This window comes from Marmota marmota, unplaced genomic scaffold (genome assembly GCF_001458135.2).
Source record: "Marmota marmota marmota unplaced genomic scaffold, marMar, whole genome shotgun sequence".
NCBI classification, from domain to species: Eukaryota; Metazoa; Chordata; class Mammalia; order Rodentia; family Sciuridae; genus Marmota; species Marmota marmota.
In genome coordinates, this window is record NW_026000196.1 from 7,850,810 (window position 1) to 7,877,502 (window position 26,693).

At 38.3% G+C, this 26,693-nt stretch overlaps 1 protein-coding gene across 1 annotated transcript in view; it reads right to left on the minus strand.

Annotated features, from left to right (window-relative positions):
- Positions 1–26,693, minus strand: part of Agbl1 (AGBL carboxypeptidase 1) — a gene marked incomplete at its 5' end in the record, with an annotated part of 696,476 nt that overhangs the window by 163,766 nt on the left and 506,017 nt on the right. Inside the window, one exon of the mRNA XM_048790140.1 lies at positions 20,650–20,673. Coding sequence (XP_048646097.1) covers positions 20,650–20,673 — 24 coding nt within the window. The remainder of the gene's footprint in view (positions 1–20,649; positions 20,674–26,693) is intronic.

Genomic DNA, 26,693 nt, shown 5'->3' on the forward strand with positions numbered 1-26,693 from the left:
TCATTGGAAATATAAGTTTTAGGCTAGACTTAAATCTCCCATTTCATTTAGTTCACAGCAGGGACGTAGACTCAACTAATATTTTGAAGGGTGGAGATTCTAAAACTTGTTCTAAAAACATTGTTCTAAAGCATTGTTCTAAAATAACTATTTTAAAGAAAATTATGATTTATTTTATCTCAAAATTACATTTTCTAATTCATATACATATCATCTATATTATCTTGCCTTTTCTTTTTATTATAATAAAGTGTGTGTGTGTGTGTGTGTGTAATTATATACACTAGAAGTCCTTTTGGGGCAGGTTAAATTAGAACTGGTTACATCACAACAGGCAAACTTTCCAACCCGTAACTATTCTAACATTGCTATAGAGTCAGCCAGAGTCTCATGGCTATCTTTCAGGGAATATCTATTTCAGAATTCCCTTAGGAACTTAGTTAAAACAGATTTTTTGGACCTACAGTAGCCATCTTGAACCAAACACGTTGGAGACAGAACCAGGGAGTTTGTCCTTTGAACTCTTCAGGGTGTGTGGAGGTGGAAAGCCAACACACTACTGTAGATCACAGCCTTTCCTTAAACTCACTGCCTGACTCTAGGGGGCGCTCTCCTGCCTTCCAAAGTGAAAAAAGGAGCCAGGTAGCGCTGAGAACTTATGAGGCTAAAGGGACCATGGGGTGAATTTACAGGAAAGTAATGTTCCCAGGAACCTAGGGGAGTTGCAGCCTTGACGATAATGTTTAGCCTGCTCAGGCTCCCCCACAGCTTCAATGAGAGAGGTGCTCTTCCTTCTTTTCATTACAACAAATTGGGCAAAGATTAATTGCAACATCCATAACCCACTTAAATGGGTGAATGTTATGATATACAAATTAGACCTTAATAAAGCTGTTAAAATAAATGAAAACTTTAATTTTTTTTAAAGAAAGAATGTAACTTGAGTATTTAGATGAGCTAAAATGTCCAAGACTTTGATATTCTATATCAAAAAGTTCTTTGGGGCTCTTCAAAAATGCCTCCATTCATCCAGCTGAAAAATGATTGACTATTGGTTTATGTATCACTTAAGACTAGGTGTTAGAAAATAAAATAAAAATATTTTAAACAAATTGTATATGCTATTATCACCCTCACGAGATCTATGGAATTTATCCATAAAACAAGCATCAACGTATGCTGATTTTCAGTTTGGTTTCCTCATTATTTCCTTAACAAAGCTACCTGTAGGCTTCTGACTCTTTCCAACACAGAATTTAATTTGGTGACTAACAGACCAAAGCAGAGAGCGCAGCAGGGACCATTTAATCTGTATAAGGAGACTTGTATTTACTGTGGTTTTGTCTAGCAGAGGAATGAAGAGGGCAAGGGAGGAAAGGGCTTCTTCCACTGGCACTGCTAATCACAGGATTGTTCCTCTCTAGCAAAATTGGCAAACCCCTGGGAAAGGGACAGCACAGAGTGACTTACAGGGAGGGACCTGGAGAGGCAGGGGCCATTGGCAGAATCTCGCGGCGAGCAGAAGACAGGGGTAGGTGCTTCCCCTTCCCTCCCTGCATCCCAGATCAGATTGGATGATACTCCATGCCAGGAATACCACCAGCTCAAAAAAAAAAAGCTTTTTAGAGTAAATAAGGATAAAATCGGATTATCAGAGTAAAAACTTTTGGCTTTTGCAAAAGCATGGGTAGAGCAGGGTCTATTCACTCCTGTCATTTATTTCTTTACAAGGACTCCACAAAAGCAGAGAGCACGGTTTCATCTGCAACTAATTTTAATCAATCTTCTCCAAGGTGCCTGGAAACGCCATGCCGTCTGATTCCATTTGCAGGGGCTCATAAAAAGTGCAAAATGGAACTCCTCAAGGAAAGAAGCTCTGACACAGTTGGTGCTTTGCAGTCTGGGTCACTTCTCTTTATTTCTGCCCAATAAAAAGAATGCCCATATCATCAGGGAGTGCAGGCGGCTCACTGCCTTGCTGCTGGCTCCAAGTCACTGCCAGCCCCTCAGCCCTCCTCACTGTTCAAAAAGTGTTAGCCTTTCCTTTCATCATGTTTAGCCTGACGTGGATTATAAATCTTCCATAGTTTTAAAAAAGTGCCACCGTGCACAAGAAGCATTAATATGTACCTCTATCTAAAAAAAGATTGGGGGACATCCACCATATGTCAGGCACTGTACTAGGCACATTGCATTAATCCTCAAAACAACTCTTTCCTTTGGGACTGCCTCTCTATGTATCAGATGAAATAGCCAAACCAAGAGGAGGTTAAATAAAATGGCTGCTAGCAGATAGCAAGACTAAATTTGAAACCTGAGCCTAGGTTTCTTTTCCGCCAAGCACTGATGTTTCAAAATTCAATAAAGAACCCAATTATTTTCCTGAAGGTCACTTAGAACAGTATATAAGATTTCTTTCATATTGTCGTTTGATTGCCTGCTGATGTAACAGAAATGTGATGTCTTATCATAGTTCAAAATTTAAACGTTGTCCCCACCATCATAGTCAACAATTCATTATCTTTTTTATTGACATTTCCAGGGCTCTTTCTAACCATTCATCATCTTTGTGAAGTTCAAAGCCATGCCCCTTCTAGCTGAATTGTTCCTTTTTAGCTTTGCCAGAGACCTCTATCCACTCCAGCTAGGCAATTCTCTTCACACTCTGCCCTTTGTTTTCCCCAAACCAGCAATATGTATTGTACCAATGGTGGTGTCTATTGTCTTACTTACTTGTTGAGGATTTTTTGTTCCTGCTAACATAGAGATCTGCCTTCAAGGTCTGTATGTCCCCCATATTATGAAACACTGCCCCTTGGCATAGCTGACAAGTCACAGTGGGCCCAAACTCAGGAGGAGGCATTGATATGCTGTCTATTGGCAAAGATAAGATTCTGCCCACATAAAGGAGAGTCCTGTCAATGGAGGGTGAAGCTGCCATTTGAACAGGGTCCCAGGAAAGATAAAGAATAAGCAGTTTGGATGCTGGCTGTCCTCTGGGAGGAGGCTGGGCAGGAATCATCCTTCAGGGTCTATAATCCTCCGTGCAGCCTCTGAGGCTAGAGGAGAAGCCACATCTGGATCCTGAGGCAGTCCAGTTCCTCACTCACCTAAAACTATCTTGGATCTCCTTTCCTATCTGGAATTCACAAAAGAGTTACCTTATCCCTGCATTAAACTTGATTTCTACTTGCGATACTTTAAATCCTCATCCTTGTGAGTAAAACAATCTTGCATGGAAAACTTTCTTTATTTTGACCCATCTTGTCTAACCAGTTTCTTGTGAAGCCATTTATGAATTGATGTAACTTCTTTATCTACCACTCCCCTAAAAGCACTTTTAATTTGTGTGTCATAATTACAACCCAACTTCACAGTGAACAGTGACCGATTGTTTTATATTTCCTTTTAAGGTCCCTCATTAGACAGAAATCTTAATGTCATGAGTGATTTTGGATCAACTTGAACATACTTCAATGGTGTCAGAGCTCCTGAACTTATTCTTTCCACTAAACCCCTAGACAGTTGTTTGGGGTTTGCCTGGCAACAATTTTATGCCAAGAATCATGGGATTTAAAATAAATATATTAACCTCTCCAATTCACATAAGCAGAAGCTCAGAGCAGTCAGTGGTCACCCAGATAATAGGATTCAGCATGAGCTCTCACATCTGGAAGGTCTGGGGTAATCCCAATGTGGAGGATCTGGACAGAATTTTATTCTATAGACTTTATAATCAAAAAGACAAAATTATCCAGCTTTTCACTGATAGAGGACCATCTGGTCCATCGTGAATGAAACCCACTGACTGGGCTTCTATTATCTAAATGGCTAAGGCTCTAGCCTGGGCACTTTCATTCCTTTTTTTAAAAAAAAGCCTCTTTAAAGCTAGGTTATTTTTGTAGCTATAGAACTCCTGGAAGAGTAAACAGGAGGCAAATGTATCAGGCATGAAAGGTGGAAGGGGTTATTTAAGAGTGTTATCAGAATTAGCCAGCTGCAAACACACACAGTATCAGAAAACCATAAACCTCTTCCTTTCATAGCAGGACTCAATTATTCATTAGGCCACCCTGCTGCAGGAGGAGGGTGTTTATAAAACTAGTGTCACAAAACCCTTGAAGTGTCCAGCCCTCCCTGCCATCCTGCTGCATAGATGAATAGTTTGAGGGGTAATAATTATCTCTCCATCCTCCCTTTTCACAAATGCATTAGAGATTTGAAAGTGATAATGATAAAAATAACAATGACCATGGCTATCATTTCTTGACACTTTCGTAGTGCCAGTCTATAGTTAACTGGCTCATGAGAGATGGTATAGCAAATGAGTGGCAGAGGTGGGACTTGAACCCAGGTCTTTCGGAGACCATAAATTATTATTTCTTTCACCTGTTACTATAATGTTTCTAATCTCTCATCCCAAAGAGACATGATTCTTGATTAATCTTGCTGGAAAATATAAAGGTAGGGAGGGATGGTTTATGGTCAAATGATCTCCCAAACACACAGCTTCTACCTCTTGGAGCTTCAAAATACAATTGAACATATTAAAGGCTCTGAGTAGCCCATGGTACAGACATGTGTGTTTCTTATTTAACTCTGGTTTCACAAATTCATTTGACTTCAGAACCCCATTTCCAATCCTGTAAGACAATATTCTATTTTCAAGGGCACATCCTGGAGAATGATGCATGATGTATAAGATGTTCCTGAATATAGAAACGAAATCTGATTTTCCCTTGTGGAAAACTGCAAAAGAGGCAGAGCAAGAGATGGTGGAATCCCTACTGGTTGAAACCTTTCCTAATGCTCAGCTGGCTCCTTCTCCCATTCTTGTTCTCTCTGGTCTATTCAGCAAAGTGGCCCTCTGCAGCTGTATGTTCCATTCTTTCTGTATGGTGTGGTCATGGACAGAACACCAGGCTTCTGTGTCTTACTTGTATTCTCACCAACTGAGATATCATAGAGCTTTTGGAACCTCAGCATTCTCAGGTCAAAGTAATGATTTTAAAAATAATAATACTTTATATGGGTATTGAGATAGTTAGAAATAATATGCTTAAAGGTGTTGAAATAGGTCACCCTAATGCTCTCATTGATTAAGTATGACAAAGGTGATTGTTCTGGTTTGGGTCTGAAATATCAACAAAAGTTCATGAATTAAAGGTTTAGTCACCATGGAGAGGAGAGGGATTTGGGGAGGTGATGGGATCATAAGGGCTCCAAGCTTCATTGGGGGGTAATTCATTTATGTATTCATAGCTGAAGGGGCAATTGGGAGGTGGTAGGGACTGTTGGAAGTGGGGCTTAGTTGGAGGAGGCTGGGCACTAGGAATGAGTCCTTGTAGGGTATATTTTGTCCAGACCCTTCCTCTCTCTTTCTTTGCTCCCTGGACACCATGAGGTGAATAGCTTTTTTCCACCACATGCTCCCAGCCATCATGTTCTGCCTCAGCATGGGCCCAAAAACAATGGAGTCAAGTGACCATGGACTGAGACCTTTGAAATCGTGAACCCAAATAAAGATTTTTCTCTTTTAACCTGATTTTCTCAGATATTTTATCACAATGACAGCTAACACAGTGATAGGCCCATTGCCTAGAAATCACAGCGTCTCTTTCCCTACTAAGCAAAATTCTGTTCACTTCCTCAAACCCAGCTCAAATATCACATCTGACATAAAAGTTTGCAAGCCCCTCTTATTTCCCCAGGGATGATCTCACTTTAACTCTCCAGACTTCTAACATAGTCAATGTTTCCTGTTTCCATACCATTCACCACAAGGATTCATTCTTATTCTGTGTGTGCCTGTTCTGTGTATCATCTCTGTGAAGATGTGGCAGGTGTCACACATAGAGTATCTTCTACACATAGTGCTCAGAACAGTACGGGGCATATAAATGCCATATGGGTGTTATGAGGCTTCAGAGAACTTGCATTCATACAGGCTGATATGCATACCATAACGTTCAAACACAACATAAGGTAGGTAATTTCAAATGTGTGATATGTTCTTGAGTTCAGAGTTTAGGGATGGTAAAGAATTAAGACATTAAAAGGAGTTAAAAATGCTCAAAGCATATCCATAAATGTGTTTGGATGCCTGATATAAATATTGTAGTCCTGCTTATCCTTTCCAACATGCACATTTGTATTTATTTCCCATGGAGAGATTGCCTGATTTTCCATGAACTTTTTGAAGTATAATAGATGAATTGGTATAGTATGTGGTCATTGGAAGAGCCAATTGGTTCTTGCTCATAATATGAGCAGGGCTATTAGCTGTAATGTTACATGAACATGGCCTTAGGTGCCAGTGGCATCTTTTATCATATTGGTGGGCAAGCCACAAAAACTCTTTGAGTCTCAGTTTTCCTATCCTAACAAATGGACATGGGAACCTATGACAAAAAGTTATGTGAGATAAGGAGGAGACATTATATATAAATGTTCTAGGCAGAGTATCTAGCATAATATAGGTGTGCAATAAATTTTATCCATTAATAATTAGTATTACTTCCCTTATTCTTCTGAGCTCTGTGAGGTCATAGACCTCAATCATAGAGATAGTTGTATTCTCATTGCCAAGCAATGCAACAAGCACATGCTTGTAACTCCATACACACTTGCTGTACAGATAAATGAATAAACCATGAGGTCCAAGAGCAAAACAAGCATGAAAGTTATCTATCTTTGTGACTATAGGAATTCTAGCAGTCATGGCTGTGATGCAGGGCATTCCTGCTATTGTTTATGAAGCACTTACTACATGGCAAACTACAGGTCAATTCCATGTACATTTTAAAATGTAGCACAATTGTGACAAGCACTTTTACACATTTAAAAACAATTAGTCTTGTTGACAAAATAAGACATTCAAAAGAAAACCAAAAAGTCAAGTACACAAACAGAAAGCAAAAGTAAATAAATATGTGAAGTACATTGTAGAACTACATGCATACACGTATTAAAACACACATGTGTCAACTTGACTAAGACAAAAGATGTGGGGACAAAAATTTTGTCTTTATATCTAAAGAGGTAACAATAGGAGGTAGTAGTTGAAAATGCTGTAGGATGAGGAGGGAATAAAAGAGATGTGTATAAACAAAGGTGTCCTAATGATTTTCAATATATGTGTGCATTTCTCCTTTTAAATCTTCCCCCTCAGCGCATATGTGTCTGTGTGTGTGTGTGTGTCTGTGTGTGTGTGTGTGTGTGTGTGTGTGTATATATATATATATATATATATATATATATATATAGAGAGAGAGAGAGAGAGAGAGAGAGAGAGAGATAGCTTTGATTTAATTATAAGCCAAGGAACAACATCCTCATTTCACATTGACCAGGATGCCTATAAACATATCAAAGTTGAACACACAAAAATAAATGGAAACCTGCATGAAATCAGACAGACTGTTGGGTGAGAAAAACATGGTATTCCTCCTGCTCCCTTAGTAATATGCTCAGCCATGCTAGAATGTCATTCCCATCAGCTCACTCAGGGAACAATGGCAGAAATGTGAGGAAAGATGTGCTCTTCTTGTCTTCTTTTTGGTTGGTTTACAGAGGACAAATCTAAGAGTAACAGCGGCTGAAGAAGCAGCATTCAGTAGGAAGGAGTGGTCCAGCACTCCTGGGAAGGAAAAGCCAGGGTTTTCTAGGCCCCCTTTTCCTGTGGTGACTTTATTGCTTCACTACAACCAAGAGGCCAGGAGGCCAATAGTGACACTGACTCATAGCACAGGGACCAGCTGGCTATGATCTGAATTTTGGAGGTATCATTGTACTTAATATATAGACTTTAAAACTAGACGGTATGGATTTGAAAGTTTGATTCCAGGCTCTGCCTGTTAACTGTGTTATTGAGGCAAGATGTCTCTGCCAGTTTCCTTATCTTAAAGTAAGGATATTGATACCATCTATCTCATATCCTCATTTCTGAGCATTTTATAATATATTAGTTAGGGTGGAAGAAATAGCAGATGGAAGAAATAGCACCAAGCATGTGACACCCTCAGTGTTCATGTTTTGCAGATCTGAGTTATGGTGCACACCTCTCTTTACTGACTTAAATTTTCTCACTCATCACCTCTCTTCATACCAGACTTCATCCCAGTCTCTGCATCTTTCATGACTGAAGATGTCCTTGTCACTCCCTGTCATTAAGTACATAAAACTCATCATGTCATACTTCTTCCTATAACTTGAGTTATGATTTCAATACCATTCTAGTCATTTTTCTTATTGTAATACCCTACTCAGGGTCACATTAGACCAGAAATAGAGAGAGAGCCACATAACCCTAGTTTTCCATTTGACTGTAGTTATAGATACCTATGTGACCTTGAGCAAGTTTCATAATCTCTAAGAACCTATGCTCTTAGGTCAAAATGAATCTATCTCTCTTTATGTCCCAGGGTTGAGTATAGCCTGAGCATTCATCAAGACATATATGCCCCATGCAAAGAACTTTTTGAGGTATAATGAAGGATAAAGAGACTTGGATGCAGGTAAAAATACTAACCTGAGTGTCAGATTCTGGGAAATATCTTTGTACTTTCTGCACTTCAGAGTCTTCATTCATTTTTTTAAAAAAATGACTGATGTAGTTCTCTGTAATATCTTTGTAAGCACTGGTAGAATGATCAGACCATGGCTTCTATACAGTAAACAAAATCAATGTGCTTGCTATATGAAAAAACAAAAAAGAACAAACTCTTGGACTTTAAATATTAGTAGTTAACGTGTACATGTTAGTTACTAAGTGCCAGGTCATATTCTAAGTGTTGAGTCAATAGTCTCATCTGTGGTGGTTACTATTATGTGTCAACTTGACTGAGCCAAAAGATGTTGGGACAGCTAGTAAAACATGTTTTCTGGATGTGTCTGTAGAGTGTTTGTGGAAGAGATTACCACCAGATTCAATAGACTGAGCAGAAACTGCCCTCATCATAATGATAGGTGGGCAATATGTAGTATGTCGAGAGCCCAGATACAACACAGAGGCAGAGGAAGAGTAAATTTGCTCTCACTCACTCCATCTTCTGCTTTTATACTCCAAATTCTTAGGCATTCAGCCTTAGCCCAGGAGCATGTTTATCCCCATTTCTTCAGCAGTTTTCAGGTGTTGACCTCATTGCATTAACACTCGCTTTCTGGTTCTCCAACTTGCATATGGCAGATTTTAGGACCCCATGGCTTCCTTAATTATATGAGCCAATTCACACAATACCTTTCTATCTACCTGTTATCTGTCTGTATTATACAAAATTATATATATATTGGTCTGTTCTCTAGAGAACCCTAACATATCATAAAATGCTCAGAAATGAGGATATGCGATAGATGGTATCATTATCCTTACTTTAAGATAAGAAAACTGGCAGAGACATCTTGCCTCAATAACACAGCTAACAGGCAGAGCCTGGAATTAAACCTTCAAATCCATACTGTCTAGTTTTAAAGTCTGTATATTAAGTACAATGATACCTCCAAAATTCAGAAAAATGAACTCCTTGCTACATGCTCTGTATTCAAAAACTTGATTTCAAAAGAGTACTACCTTTTATAATCTCCATAACATTTCACATCAATCATGGTTTTAAGTGCAAGGAACTAAAACCAAATCTGCCAGGCTTAGCAGTGCATTGAAAGAAGATTTGAGAGTTCATGGAATGAATAGGAAGGCTGTAAAACCAGGATCAGAAAAAGAGGTATTGAAGGTGGAAGCTACATGGTTAAAACCACATGTAAAATCATTTCACAGGAAATTTTCTGATGATGGAGTAGATTGTATTAGACCAACTTCTTACTAGGAATTTTATGAAAAAAATCACACACACAATATACAACATATTTATGTTATTTATTTGAAGAAATCAGAATGAATGCATAGACCTGGAACCCCATTACCTGCATTCAAAATGTGGCTCTGCTATTTATAGACAACAAGATATCTTGGACAAGGAATTAACGTTGCTGTGCCTCAGTAGTTGCATCTCTAAAAAAGGGATAATAAGAACATTATGGAAACGTTCCTCCCAATCTTCATGTGATAATCAGGAAAAGCATGTGAGTACAGACCAGTGCCTTGAGGAATAGTACCAGAGTAAATGTAAGAAGGAAGAATATGCTGAAAAGAAGTAGGTTATTAAATGGCTGACTCAACGTCCTGGGGAACATTTCTAAGGCCTCACAACCCCCTACAACCCAAGACTCCTTAATCCTTGATCTCACAAACTGTTTCCTTACCCATAAGCAAGCTTTATTTCAGAGGCATCCAGGAAAATTTGAGCTTCTCTGGATTGTCTCAGCTCAAGACTTGTCCAACAACTGAAAAGTCGTTCTGGCTGAGGGCAAATATCTGATGTGAAAATGATGACTCCTTTCTCACTTTATTTTTGCTTCCTGCTTAAGTTCGACTCTCATCTTCAGCATTTCAGAAGGAAAGAAAACCAACCAGATAGCCTTCCTGTTAACCCTGCAGAATCTGAAAGAACTTCATAAGAACAGAGCTGGGGACATTGCTTCTTGGCAAATAACCACCTGAACTGTCAGCTAAAGTCCCACAGCAGAATATTTATCTTTGTTGATAATGCAAGAGGCAGAAAGATCACAGCATGATTTGAGGATCCCTAGTGGTACTTGTTCTTTTAACAATGGAAGTGAAATCTCCGGCCTTAGGATCTGAGGATGCTGGACCTGCCAAGAGAGTAGAAGAGTCAGACAGTGCCTGCCCCCCATGAAATTTTCCCCAAGAGGTGCCTTTTAGGCACATGAATCTTCTTCAAGGTCAATCAATGTAAGAAATAAATGCGTAATGGAACACCCAATATCAGTTTAGAAAGGCCAAGAACATGATTCAATCATTTGAGACGTATAATGTTGACCCCTGATTTGTTCATATATAATTAAAATTTGAAGTTTTGGCTTTTGTATGGAATTAGTAATTATACACTCTTAAATTTGTGTCTTTTTGTTGTTGTTGTTGTTTGCATTAAAAGTTCATTTCTATACATTCTTATTTAATCTTTACCAAGATGTTCGTGGTACCTATCACTATTGCCAGATAAATGAATAAAGAATTTTATGTCTAGAAACATGGGCAAAGCTAGCCAAGGCTAGTAAGTGAGAGAAATCACAGCCTATTAACTGAACTGTGGAAATACTGACCGCAACAGACCCCAAATCGCATCTCAAATGAGTCTGGGAGGATGGGAGAAGAAAATGCCATGGGCCCAAAATAAATGTCTTAGAGCTTAAGGATGATTAGAAAGTGAAGATTTCACAAAGCAGTTACAAAAACATTTGAGCTATTCTTCAACTAACCCTAACATTAGAGCAGCTTGTTTGAAAATCACCATTGTTCCCTTCATCCACTTAGCATTCTTTCTTCACCAGCCAAGAAAAAGCTCCATTCTCCAAGAAATGCTAGAAATTGGTTAGGGCACTGAATCAAGACTCATTTTGAGGGGATTTACATAAAATGTTAGTAGGTCAGAAACACTGAAAATTGTAGAGTTTGGTCACTTTTATTTATTAGGTCAATGAATATTAATTGTGTTTTTATTACCTACATCTGGATACATAAGAGAAAAACATAAAAATCCCTTACCTGTTACAGATTGGGTATGAAACGTCCCCTAAAAGTTCACCTGTGAGACAGTGCAGAAATATTCAGAGATGAAATGATCAGATTATGAGGGCTGTATTCTAATCAGAGAATTTTCCCATTTGATAGATTAATAATTTGAATGGATTAACTGTGATCAGGTAAGGTGTGAATGGAGGAAGTAGGTCACTGGGGGCATGTCCTTGGGGATTATGTTATCCCTGGCTCCTTGTACTGATGTTCTCTCTGCTTCCCGGCTGCCACAAACTGAGCTGCTTTTCTCTGCCATGCCCATGGGCCATGATGCTCTACCTCACATCCACCCAGATCTATGAAGTCAGCTGACCCTGTGCTGAACTTCTGAAACTATGAGCCAAAATAAACTTTTCCATCTGTAAGGTGTTCATGTCAGTGATTTTGGTCACACTGACAAAATGCTGACTAAAATACCAGCTATGTACATGACTGTAAAAATCCATTGCCTAATGCAAATGGAAACAGAGGGCAGAACCATCTGGAAAATGGGTGCGATATAACCATCTTTATTTGAATGTTGACAGAGTGATATCAAAGGCTACAGAAAGTCAAGAGAAGCATAGAGTTCTATACAATCTAAACCTCCAGCACAAAACATTCAAGGGGGAGGGAGGAACCCTCAGCAATCAAGACAAGTGATATCTTAACGCAATATATTTTAAAAAACAGCAGTCAATGCAAACAAATGTACAACAAGCATAATAGCAAATTTTTAAATGAAACTAAACATTTTTTTCCAGGCTCTGAGTGACAGGCAGTTGAAAAGAGGCAAGAGGTGAGAAAGGAGGCTCTGTAGATACCTACAGGACCAGCAGGATCTGTAAATGCACCTTCCTACCTGAACCTTTGGCAGTTAAGGACAAGCTGCCAAGAAGAATCATGCTGACTTTTGAGAATATAATTTTAGAAGTTGAGCTCCATATGCAAATGGGAAAAAGCTAATTTTTTTCAGCTCTAGTTTCTTATATACAAATGATCTCACATTATGGAATGGAAAGGACTAAGCAAGAAGCCAAAGGCCCCAGGACCCCCTGCACTATTTATTCTCTTGTTTCTCTGGGCCTCCTTTATCACATATGCAAAATAGTTGACATCTTTTCCAGCTCAAAACAATCAGCCCCTTTGCCAGATTAAGATTTCCCAGAAAAGAGAGGGATATCTACCTAGCTTAGATAATGTCTTTGCAAACCAGAAAACAGTCAGTTCTGCATACCTTCAGTGTATATGTTTGAAGTAAGGTCTAAACAAAATTGGTCTATATTTCATTTTCATTCAGGAAACTAAAAACTTGCCTATTGCTCAAGGGTGCAGAATAATTTCATATAGCAGCTAAACCTACATGGAGGTATTCTCATCCCAAGTGCACCTGTTCTGATGTTCATCAGTCAACTCAATGAATAATTTTCGGCAAGTCACTGAATCTTTCCAGACTTCAATCCTTTCATCTATAAAACAAGGGGATAGACTTGATCTGTGGGGCCTCATAGCTTAACATTCAATGATTCTCAGAGTCTATAAATTGATTTCTCATGTCCTTAAGTTGGGAAAACAGAATAAAGCTCATGCTCCAGGGAAAATATCACAGTCTTATTAGTCAAATTTTATTTTACTTTTGCAGTTTCAACAGCACTCACCTCTGATGATCTTTCTTTACATTTCCATTTGAAGAGATCATGAATCTGAAAACAATTAGCTTCTTTACAACTGGAAAGAAAACAAGATCCTGGGGAAGTACTATCTTCATAGCTTTTTAAATTTTTAGTCCAGTAAGGACCCTCCTCATTAATTGTTTTTCTATTGTTAGGGCTGCAAGGCATGGGAACTAAACTGAAATTAAAATAATGATGACGATGATGACAGCATCTCATTCTCAAGCACCTCCTTTAGAACAAAATCATCTTCGCCAACTCATGTGTTATTGCTTGACACCTCCACTGACACTTCCAAATTCACACAGAGTTGTCCCAGGGCCATGAGAATGTTCCTTGGTCTTAATTTCAGTGTCAGCTCTGTGGTGTGTAAGGTCTCTGAGTGTGTTAGGATGTCTCACACCTTCTCTTTTCACCTGGTAAACATTTGGATGATGCAATCACATTCCCTTTTGGCCACTGTTTCAACAGTTTTGTACCTTTGGGTTTAGTGTCATTATTATCAGTGTCCTTATTTCCCAAATCCTGCTCCACATTTTCTTTACTTTCTCTTTGACTTAACACAATCCAGAAGGACTTCATAATGCGTTCTATGTGCTAATATCCTTTTCATCCAAGTGCAATCATTCTCTTTAATATTTTACTTTTTATTAGCATGTATGTTACATATTAATTGGATTCAGCATGATATTTCCACACACATAAACACAGGATGCACTGATGAAATCCAATCTTCCTTTATCCACCCCTCTTCTCCCTTATCAACCTCTAGTAACCACTCCTCAACATAGAGATCAACTTTTTAGCTTCCACATATGGGAGAAAACATGTAGTTTTCACCTTTCCATGTGTGGCTGATTTCATTGAATGTGTCCTTCAGTTTCATGCATTTTGCTGCAATGACAGGATTTTACTCTTCTTTATGTCTCAATAGTATTTTTATGTCTCAATAGTATTCAATTTTGTATATATGTCATATTTTCTTCATCCTCTAAATCTTTATAGACATATAGTTTGAGTCCACATCTTAGCTAGTGCTATGTTAGTCAACTTTCTGTCACTGTGACAAATACCTGAGAATAACATATTAAAGAGAGAAAATTTTTATTTTGGTTCATCATTTTAGAGGTTGCTGTCCGTAGTTGCTTGGCCATGTTGCTTGTAGGCTGCATCAAGGCAGTAGTTCATGGGGAAGTGCAAGTTGGAGAAAAGCTGCTTAGCTCATGGTGGCCAGAAATCAAAGAGTGAAAATTTTTATAATAATATCCCTCCCCACAAATCAATTCCATTCATGATGTCAGAGCCCTTTATCCAATCACCTCCCCAAGGGCCCCACCTCTGAATACTGCTGCACTGGAAATCAAGCCCTGAATCCGTGAACCCTTTAGGGACATTCCAGAACCAAATCACAGCATATACTCAGAGGTAGGATAGCTGAATCATATGATCATTCTAATTTTAGTTTTTTAAAAGAACCTCCCTACAGTTTCCTCAGTAGTTCCCTATACAAAGAATCCACTCAAAATGGATCAAAGACCTAAATAGAAGACCTGGAACTACAAACCTACTAGAAGAACACATAGTGGAAACACTTTGAGACTTTGGATTAGGCAATGAGTTTTATATATATTCACAAACAAAACCCAAAATGGACAAACAGAATTACCTCAGATTCAAAAGTTTCTGTATTGCAAGTGCATTCTTAACTGTGCCAAGCAAGGCACAGGGAGTGAAAATGCATATGTGAACATATCTGAACAAAGAGAAAACCATGTTTCCACCATTTTTTTTTCTCTAGGCAACTTTCTCTGGCAGATACCAGGACTCTACACCACCCTGAAAAAGTTACTCGATCATTTCCTGTGTTCCTGTAACAACTAGAGCATGTTTGTGAGACTTTGCTGTATTGTACTGTGATTATGTGGGGACACTGTACATAAAACTAAGATCTCCTGTAAACTCCTTCAAAGAAATAATTGATTGTATTATCCATTGTCTTATCACATAATGAAATTTTAAAGAAATGAAATAATAGCTGTTATTCGTTCATTAATTTAGTCAACCCACACTGGATTTTTAGCTGTATAGAAAACTTCTCTAGGATACTACCACAAATTGTGGCTGCTCTTCCTCTGTTGGGGTCGGGATTTGATGTGTACACACAAAAGTTTATGTTAGTCAATTCAAGATTGTTCAGAGGTGAAACGACTTTTATGAGATGTATAACCTAATCAGTAGACTAATACATTTGATGAATTAATAATTTGAATGGATTACTGGACAGTAACTACAGGCAGTTGGACTATGATTGGAGGAAGTAGATCACTGGGGAAATGCCTTTGGGGAGTAAATTTTGTTCCTGACCCCTTAAGTTCTCTCTCTCCTCCAGCACAGCCTTCTGTTATGATGTTCTGCTTCATCTTGGTCCCAGAGCAATGGAGTCAACTGACCATGGACTGAACCTCTCTCATCCATCTTAGCCATTCAGGAACATGGTCATACCCAGGAACTTTTTTTTTAATTATTCCTAATCATCTCATCACTCCATAAGCTCCTTTTCAAGCACGTCTTTTCTTTCTAGCATCTTGTATCTTGAACCTTGACCCTAGCAATTCCCACCTCTGCTAAAACCTCTATTTCATGGACTCTATCACCTTTTCATTGTCCCTCCTGATTTTTACTTCTTTATTTCCTTTCTTACCCAGCTTATTTTTCCAGGACTTTTCATTATAACCACCCCTGAAATTTGCTCTCAATCACGTTGCTGTCCTTAATACTTGTCTGAGAAAAGCAGTGCTACAGATAATTATTGCCTATTTGAGTCCCCGCCAGAGCAAAAGAACACAGTTTAGAAACTATTCGTATTTTACACACATGGCCACGTACTGAAAGTGGCCCCTTGCCCAGGGAAGACAACTCCTGTTTTTAGCCCCATATGTTCTTTGTAAAGGGATGGATAGTCAATCATTTACAGAGGAGAGAATGAATATGTGACAGTGCTGATTCACAAATATAAATGGATTATTTAAGATATAAATAATAGAAATGGAATATAATGAAAGTGAAGAAGTAAAAAATTATCTACAGGTATTCAGCTTGATAATTTGTTAGCTAGTAGTGTTATTTATCTAGATGAAATTTCAAAGAGGGAATAAGTACAAGATTGGGAGATGGACCAGAAAGGTCAAGTTGAATTAGAGTTATCCAAAAGAAATTGTCACAGAGGCAACTGGACAGGTAAGTATGGGGCTCTGGGAGACGTCAAGACTGGAGATAGTGATTTGACAGGAATCTGTGTATTTATTTGCTATTTAAGCCTAATACAGTATTGTCAGGATACACGATAGATAAGCAGAAACTGGGGCTCTGGATCGGGCCCTGAAGCCACCCAACATTTAGAAGTTAGATGAGAAATCTAGTGAATAAATTGGCAAAATTATTTGCTCTTCAGTATTCAGAGAGCTGAAAAGTGGTGGCATGGAAACAAAGAGCACAAGCATGTGCCACACATTTGACACTCACTGTCCTAAACTTCACACCTTGCTGAATGGGCATTAGTATTTCCAACCAATCAAGAAACAAAAGACTAATTACCTCACTCAAGTTCACACAAGTTATACATTTTAATGTTGATACTCATTATAGTTTGGCTTTAGAATGTCCCCAAAGTCCATGTGTTCAAGGCTTGATCTCCAGTTATCAGGAGGTGGTGAAACCTTTAAGAACTGGGGCCCATTGGGAAGTCATAGGTCATTGAGGACAAGAGACCCTGTCTCCTCCTCTCCTTTACACCAGACCACTAGGTGAGATTCTTCCTCTACTACCCACTCTCACCATGGTAGGCTGTGCTCCCACATGCTCAAAGCAACAGGACTATTTACTCAGGGATTAAAACATTCAAACCTGTAAGACAAAATAAACCTTTCTTTTTAAAAGTATTTCAAACATGTGTTATAGTAGCAGAAAGCTGATTAACACCATACTCAAAAACAGTTGGCTAAGTTCAACATTTTATGCTTTTCTGATGTCTTACTAGCATCATCGAAGATTAAAAAGAATGAATGGAGAATAAGATGGAGGAAGAAAATAAAGATGAAAGAGGAAGAAAGAGAGAAGAGGTAGGAGGAATGAGTCAATGAATGAACTCCAGTGATCCCAGTGAAAAGTTTCAGAATGGAGTCTGGTTTCACTGAGAAATTTACTATACTCCATGGACATAGAAAATAATGCAGAGAAGGCTTTATCCCTGATGAATTTCAACCGTCACTGCCAGGATGCTTTGATATTGTTGTGGTTAAGACTGCAACTGTCTTTCAGCTTTATCTTTAGCCCTCATGCCTGTGCATAACTGGTGTTAATCAACTTACTCTATGTAAAGTGCTTGTCATGCATCAGAGACCTGGAGCTAAGTAGATCTCAAAACTATATAGAGTTATTTTCTCTCTAGCTGCAGCTGAATTTCCCAGGCATTGTTGTTGAAATTTGATTGGGGGAAGAAAAAGTTATCAAGCAAGTGGAACATGATCTCCCTCTTACAGACATGCAATTTTCCTTGCTGATCATTATTCCTGTATTCTCAAATGCTTACAGGTTTTTTCTCACTATATTTGTTCCATTACTTACTAAATATTGATGTTATGTTTCCCAGAAAGTCATTCCCATGAACTTTTGTTGTTGTTGCTATTCTCTTTGGAGAGAAAAAAAAAAAAAAACTATTGGTGCAGGGAAAGGGGTATGGGGCATGGACTATTTATTTCATTAGGCAGTCAGCCTAGAGGCCAAGTTTTTTAGGAGTATGAGATGCAGGGATTTGAGTTTTCTTTATGCAGCAATGCTTAGATTTAGAGAGTGGGGGATGAGACAAAACAAAAGTAATATTTTGGTGAGATCACAATTGTTCTCTTGTTCATTTATTTTCCTGTTCAAAGACATATTTATGAAATACAATTTACAAAAAATAAAAATAAATAGCTCCTGTTTTTCTGGCCTCCTGCAGTTACAGGGCTCTACACCCCTTCTCTGACCATTAACAGTACCTCAGATTTTTCAAACCTTGTTTTCCATTCACAATTCTAACTAGCCAAACTCTCATCTGATTCTTACATCACCCTGTGATTTGAAAGATTTGTTCTAACTGTCCCTTTGTTGAGCTGAACCATCTGCCTCTTCCTTATCACAAGATGGTTTTCCAGTGGATCAAGCATCAGCCTGACTTCCATAATAAGATCCCTGGTTGCTTTGTTCACATGCAGAAAATTTAATACTGCTTCTCCTATTCGTATAATGAGTTAGGTTTTTAATTATTCCAGAGACACTGTCTGAAAGCTAGCTGTTATGCTGAATACCCTTTCTCTGGGGTATGGTAATAGTAAGAGAAAAAAGATCTCTGAAGTAGGAATTGATAGAGGAACTAAAGAACCTCTTACCCAAAATCCAACTCTTCATTTTCCAACTTGGCTGAGGTGATTTTTGCTCTTTGTGTCAAAAAGCCAATCAGTGAAATGGGGAGGTTCTGGGAAACATCTACAAAAAACAAGCTGAGAACCTCAAAACAAGGGTTTCAATAAGAATTGTTACAAAGGAACTAAGTGGGCTCATTATGTTCACAATGACCCACAGAACTATAGCAACCTTGTTTGGAGTCCTTCTTTGTGGGATTATGTGGAACTTTATTGCTTAGCATACAAATCCATTAGATAGTGTCTTGGGTTTAAGAGGTTAAGCAAAAGAAATTATGATTTTCATGCTGATCACGTGAACCCATAATTTTTGACCCTGATGTATAATTTTTTTTTGGCAGAAATGGAGGTCACGAGATAGAAACTAATATACACAAGAAGTGTTTTCCTACAGGTGTGGTGGTGCATACCTGTAATCCCAGTGGCTCGGGAGGGAGGCTGAGACACAAGAAATGCAAGTTTGAAGCCAGTCTCAGCAACAGCAGGTGCTAAGCAATTCAGTGAGACCCTGTCTCTAAATAAAATACAAAATAGGGCTGGGGATATGGTTCAGTGGTTGAGTGCCTCTGAGTTCAATCCCTGGTACCAAAAAAAAAAAAAATGTGATGTTCACTCCTAGCCATGTTTTCCAGTTCTTATCACATTTCACCTAACTTTCCTTTGCAACACCTTCCAAAACTTCACTTGCATTTTTTTCAATTTCTCCTTCTGAATCATTTTGTCATTTTGGCATTTTTTTTATTTTGCCTTAATACTAATAATTAATATTTGCACACTTACCTTATGTCAGGAAATTTCCTTAAGTATTCCATAGGCAAAGAGTCACAAAAGTCAGGTTATGTTATATTATAATCTCTCCTTTTACAAGGTAAAAACAATGCAAAAATCTCTGCCGAATACAGTGCTAAAAACAACTTGTCCCAAATCAAATACTTAATAAATGGAAGCACTCTGATCTAACCCAGGCCCTGGAATCAACCTTAGACTCTGGGATTTTAACTTAATCAAGGAATTTAGATCCCCACTTTAACCTTGGAGTTCTAGTGCTTTATCTAAAATTTAACAATTTTAGACTTAAAAAAAAAAAAAGGTTGTTCCAAATCTTAGCAATGATTGCTTTGGGATGGTTAAAATCCAAGTTGTGGGCTCCTGAATCAAATGTGTTGATTGTTCAGGTCTGGGAGTCCTTCCCATTAAATCTAAAAGCTGAACATGTTAGAGACATCCATAGGCTGTTTTTCAATGCCACCTTTCTTCTCCACTTTCTCTTTCCTAAGTCTTGGTCAGTTGTTTATTTATCTTTAATATTTCTCAGGGATATTCTGAGCTATATAAAGTATAAACAGTAAATTTTAATGATATATTCAGCTCAGCTATAATTTAGAGTAGGCAGAATGTCACATGAAATGAAGGTGACATTGACATGTACCATATCCAGACCTGGGAGAGATGTTAATCTGCACATCATGAAATGAAACCCTCCAGGGGACCCCACTGTACTTCAGTTCCTTTATGCAGCAATGTGAACCTAAAAAGGTTTGGTTCAGTGTTTGGCACCCCTTATAATACTGGCACTTCAGTGTTCTTGAGAGACACCTGGGCTAGAAATGACAGGGATGCCCCAGAAATGGAAGATCTGTAGAGAGGATACACCACTCTTGCTACCACTGACACCATAAGACAGAGGGATCAGATTTCATTATCAAAGTGCATGAGGACATAAAAATTGGAAGCAATCTTTAATGCAACGTATTTCAGAAAACTCAGGGAAATATAAAAAGTACTCTTAAAATGTATTTTAAGTAGGAGATGCTTCTACATATAGATTTTTATTACTATGAACAGGTTAACTAGACACAGAAACTAGAATGCAATAGGGAAAAATAACAGATTTCTACTTGAAGAACCACAACTAATCATTTAAAACTTATCAATTATTCTTTTTTTCTGGTTTTACTTTCCTCTTCCTTTCTGTTCTCTTAAATTTTTACAGAGATTTATACTTCCTAACACCACCTTACAAATGAAACAACAGATCCACCAAGCTGTCTTCTCTCCCACAAGACTTTAGAGAATAAGATTCATACAATTTTCATTCCTAATTATGAGCTGCATGTCAGCCAACAACTATCCTGTGTTTGCTAAGGACCAAAGAAAGATAAAGTAAGTATAAATCACCAAGAAACTGATAATCAGCTTGATCATAAACCAAAGAGCTGTGAATTGCCACATTTCAGTATTGAACACTCTAGTTTATCCTCTTGCCCAAGAAGCCCATAGATCGGAGCTGTGAGAGACATGTGAGCAGCAATACCCAAGGGTAGCATATGAGAGCAGTTTTCTTTGTGGCTTCTCTGTTGTGTGTGGGCGATAAGGATAACTGCCATTAGAGCAATAGTGAGCAGCAACAATAACAGGTGCACAGGTCCCTGCCACTAATTCACTGTGCAGGATTTGGATTATCCCCCTACTCCCCATTCTCTGGCTTCAGAACTGGTAGGACAATACCATTCTCAGAATTCATCTTTGCAGTCTTAAATCAGTCAAATTGCTTGATCAGGTCAATTTCCTCCATCTCCTCTTCCTAAAAGCAGTTTAAGTTCCCTAGCTGAATTTCTGGGGAGAGTAGAGACGCATGGTGGGATGTGGGAGGCAAGGCCATTGGGAAGATCATTAAACTACTTAACTTTATTTGAGTGATAACCCTAAATTTCAATAATCCAAAAGTTTAAAGTGGTGAGCACACTGCTTAAAATACTTGGATTGCAGACTGATTGCACACCTGCTGGGATATATCAGACAAGGAAGCTCCCAAATAGGAAGGAGACTGAGCAGGGGTCCCTCATGCAAAAGTTCCTGCCTATCTCTCCTTAGAGAGAATCTGTTTATGTCTCAGTAGTCTGGAAAGGCACTAAAGCGTAGAGACATCAATAAGAGGTTTTCTCTTTTTGTAAGTTATATTGACTTTCAGACTGCTATTGAAAAGGTCATGACCTTGTTCCATAGCAGAGGCCTTTGTTAACCCATGCCTGATCTGCAAGGTTACACTGGACATTCAGGGTCTGTGAGCTATGCTATTTAAACAACCAAATCTTAGTTTCTTAAAGACCCTATCTCTCCGCTCATGTCTCACTCCATTTAGGCTCCTGTTTGTCTATAGGGCTTTGATAAGGCAACATTTAACCCAAGTTTTCCAAAGTTTAAACTGCTTTAATTCCACAGATAATTTACCTTTGTTATCTGCTGAAACTGTACCGTGATTCCCATCCCTGTCTTTGACTTATGCAGCTCTCTGTCTCATCTCAGCCCACAGACACCCAACTATGCTTGACTTTCTAGTTCTGTTTCCAGTATCACATAGGCCTTGAGTTACTTGATCCCTGTCAGCAATGAAATGTGACTTTAGCCTCCTCTAGAACCTGAGTTGTATTTCTGGTTGCCTCATAACTAATTCTGTGTTTCTATACACCCTTACTCTCCAACCCTTTATGTTCCTCAGAGGAAGTGGACATAGCAATCACATTTATCACACTTGTGCCTCAAAGCTGGTGTTTGATGTAAATTTGTTGACTAGAGTAAAATTTCAACTGTCTATAAACACAGTGATCCCTCTTTTCTGCTGCCCATGCCTCTGGTTTTCATGTGTGAATTCAAGGAAGGACACATACATTGTCTCACTTCCCTCTACCAAGTCCATGCTAAATGTGGGTCAGTGCTGATTAATTAGGACCCTCTCCACTTATCTATGTCTACTTTATAACTCTTCTGTGATTAATTTAATCCTAGTGGATTTCTTTTAATTGCTCCTTGGTGAAAGAAAGGAAAGAGGAAGTGAGGAGGGAGAGGAAGGAAGGAGAAAAAGAAGAAAACTACACTCCCTGTCCCATGCACTTTAGCTCCTCTCTCTTTACCACAGAACTAAAGGAGCCCAATGATCTCCTGGTGAGTTATGTGCCCTGAAGGAAACACTTTAAAGATCATGCAAAGAATTTATTATGCATCCTGAAATACTTGGAAGATTGTTGGACCATAGTCCAGCCTCCTATCAGATCACTCTCTAGTTTGCATCACCCTGTTCTTCTTTCTTGTTCACTAATTTATTCAAAAATTACTTTAATCTTTATAATGTGTCTAGCTCTCTCCCAGGGCACCATGCGTATCAATCTAATACTAATGTTGTAACTCTAATGTTATAATTTCAAAGCCCATGCAGTCCAAAGCAAGAGTACATTGTATTTAAAAAAAAACACACACACTTCAATAGCCATGACTTATTAAAAGTCAACTTAAATATGTATTTCTATACTTTAGAAATTGAGGCCCCATTTTCAATCCACCGCAATGCTTTGTAACAGACCCTGTCCTCTAATTTCAATGTTCTCCTCTACTCCATTCCTAATGTTCTTTCCCCAGGAAAAAGTCTTCTATAAACATGCTGCCTGATTTTTCTATCTTTGTCCTTCCCTGATCTCTTTCATAATTAATGTTGTAGCTATACTTAGCCTCCCTTCCTCCTTCAGAGAAAGAAAAGGAGAAAGCAAAAGGGTAGAAAGAAGATTCTTTTCTGCAGGAAGGGAAGTATAGGGCCCAGTAATGTTTATGTAAATAAGACAGAGACCCCAAACGCCAATAAGTTTGTTTTTCAGCAGCAAAACAGACACACGAATATAATAGTACCTTCTGTATGTTGGGCTGTAGCCCTGCATAGGAGGGCAGGTATTCTGGTCATGCAAACATGGCTGAGCCTATCTGATGGGCAGAGGGCTGCCTCCCAGGAGGGCAGCAGGGAAGGGGGCACCGTGGAGTGAAGCTAAAGAAGGCAGGAGCCCCATTCCAGTGGGTCTGTAAAGCTTTTGTTCAGGAGGCTCGGCTTCAGGTCTGTCTTTTAATGTTCTCTTCACTAACTGAACAGTCTTCAAACTGTTGGCAGTCATTTCTAGTTCCTGGAAACAGACTTCCTGTCTTTTTTGTTACCTAATGAGTCCAGAATTGGACCAGATGCCCTAGTGTGTTCTAATCTGTGCCTTACAAAAGGCACATATCCCAGGACTGACAGCACAGGCCTCTGAACACAATCTCACAGTATTTTAGCTTTTCCCATCACTGCAGCACACTGAACCCAAAATATAAATGTTCATTTCTGAAATACACACAGATCTTCTTTCTCTACCATATTAACTAATTAAGCACCGTTTAAATTGTACTTAGCCTGGGCATTATTTCTACCCAAGCGTATCAATTATCCACATTAAATTTCACATTCCACTTTGATGCCCAATTGCCTAATCTTTCCAAATTTCTCCTGTGAAATGCTTCTATATGGGTTTCCTAACACTTTCTCTATTTTAATGCCATCAGTAAGTGTGAAAAAGAAAAGAGTACATATTGCCTCTGTAATCCCTTTCATTAAAAACAAACAAAGAAATATAATAAAGAGTGACAATTCATGGTAACCAAATTTACAAAACTAGGCTGGGGTATTTTTTTATTTTTGCTTTTTAAATTTTGTTTTATTTTGTATTTCTTTGAAATTATTCATACCCTAGATCCATAAAAGACAAGGAAATGGAAACACTGACAATTTAAATGACTTTCTGAGCCTCACTTAAAATGCCTGTGGTAAAAATGTTAGTAGCTTAGATTGGTATAAAGATCAAAAGCTTTAGAGTCAGACAGGTTGCGGGTGGAGGATAGGGGTGAATTTGAGCTAAGATACCACTCAGCTCTATGTCTTTATAGATGTGACTTCTCTGGGTGTCAGTTTTCTCATGTGCAAGGCAGCAGAAATAAGACCCATCTTGCAAAGACTGTTAAGAGAGCAAATAGAAGTACCTAATATATCTGTTCCATAGAGGACATTTGTGATAACTGCTCTGAGGTTGATGATGATGATGATGATGTGACATTTTTGCTACCCATTTTCTAAACCAGGGGCAGGCAATAATTTTCTCTAAATGCCAGATAGTAAATATTTAGACTTTATGGGTCACAGGGACACATACTCTGTCACTACAACAGAAAAGCAAACATAGGAAATAGGAAATAAATGAATGTGGCTGTATTTTTAAGGTATTCAAAACCCATTACAAGCTGCACTGGACCAGTGAGCTACCATTTGTTGACTTTTATTTTATGTCATCAGCTATTAATTCATTCAATAAATGTATATCTGGATTTCTACAATGAGCTGGCAATTGTACCTGGACCAGTAACTCCAAGAGAAAACAACTCTTAGAATACACCAATAAACAAAATGGGGGGATGGCATTTATGTTCATAGGGTGTACCTACATCCTTATGAAAGGTAGTAAATAAACAAGAACACACATTAAGTAAACAAGAAAAATATATACCGTAGTGCTAGAACTATGCACAGAATTAAAACAGAAGAGGGTGATGAGGTGGATGCCCATAATATCTTTACCTCACTAGAGAACAGAGTACTGCAGAAGTCATTTCCTAAAAGTTTTTCATTGATGTCATTGGCATTTTTATCTTAGGATCTTTGCAAAGAGTTTAAAGTTTCTCAAGATTCATGTTTCCAAAGAATTAAGCTGAGTTTTCAGTGATGAACTCTTTAACAGGCATTTACAGAGACAGCAACCCTAGAAACAGGTAAGATACCAAGGGCAAGAGGACACAGCAGAGTTTGGACCTCAGTATCGCCAGAGTCTTGAGAGGACACTGGAGCATTCCCTTCCCTCAAGTTTCCTAGAGTCCTGTGTGATGAGGGAGAGTCACTTTGTAGTAAGGTCTCTGTAAATTAGTGGGAGCCATCACATGTAAAACTTCTGTAGGTTGGGCCCCAAGCTATACTCTTCAAAGAAAAATCCTCCATTTTCACTCTTCTTAGCAACCCTAGAAAAGAAAATCTTATAAAACCTTGTTTTATAGATGAGAAAATTGAGGTTTGGAAAGGTTGTGACTTGTCACAAATTTGGTAATTGGCTGTGCTAATATTTGACCTTAAATCTGTCTGGCACTAGAGTCTTCCATTCCTTGCATTTTGCATTTTTCCAACCATTCCAAAGGATTGCTACATTTCTTTCTACATTTCCAACCCTGGCACCCATTGTCTATTACCACTTGACTCTTCACTCATGAACCTACCTAAAACCTACCCATATGCTTAACACAGATAAGCAATATTGTCAGACAACTTTTAAAACTCCACTTGTATTAAATCTACTTGTTTCCTCTTCTAGCTAGGCCAATAGCAATATAATTTTAAAAAGTAATCAAATGTGTTTGACATGATTTATTTTCACAAATCTATGCTGCCTCACAGCAATTAAATTGCACTCTTCCAAACATAATGCTGAGCAGAGCCTTAAGTATCAGCTCAAATTAACCTCCCATTGGAAATAATAGAACAACATTGGTCCCCAGTCATTCAGGCATTATTTTAAAAAACTAATGGGATTTTATTTTCAGTTTTATAATGATCTGTTCTATCCCCTGATCCAAAAGACTCCTAAAATAGGCTTAACGGATACTCAGTGAAATGATGGATTCTCTAATCAAGTGTGCCACCCCAAGATATCCATTGATACCTGATGTTTTGTCTAATTATATATTTTCCAAATTATTAAAATGCATCTATAGGATAGGCTGTCTCATTTTTCTTTTTAAGTTCAACAGATATATCTCTTCCTGTAAGCGGTGATGAATAGGATGAAAAGTGATTGGTATGCAATATTTCTGTTCACTAATACCTTCATTCTAAAACATCTCCTCCAAGTTTTTTGTTTCTTTGTTTCCTCTTTGCTTCACTCAAAGCCCAGCTAAGAATTTGATGTGATTTTAAACCAGTTACACATGTTTCTCATCTTTGAAGCAGAGAAAAGTTGAGGTAGCAGTGGACATTGGAAGAGTAAGGGTGAAGGAATAACAAGGTCTACTAATGATTTCCAATGAATACAGACAGCAATT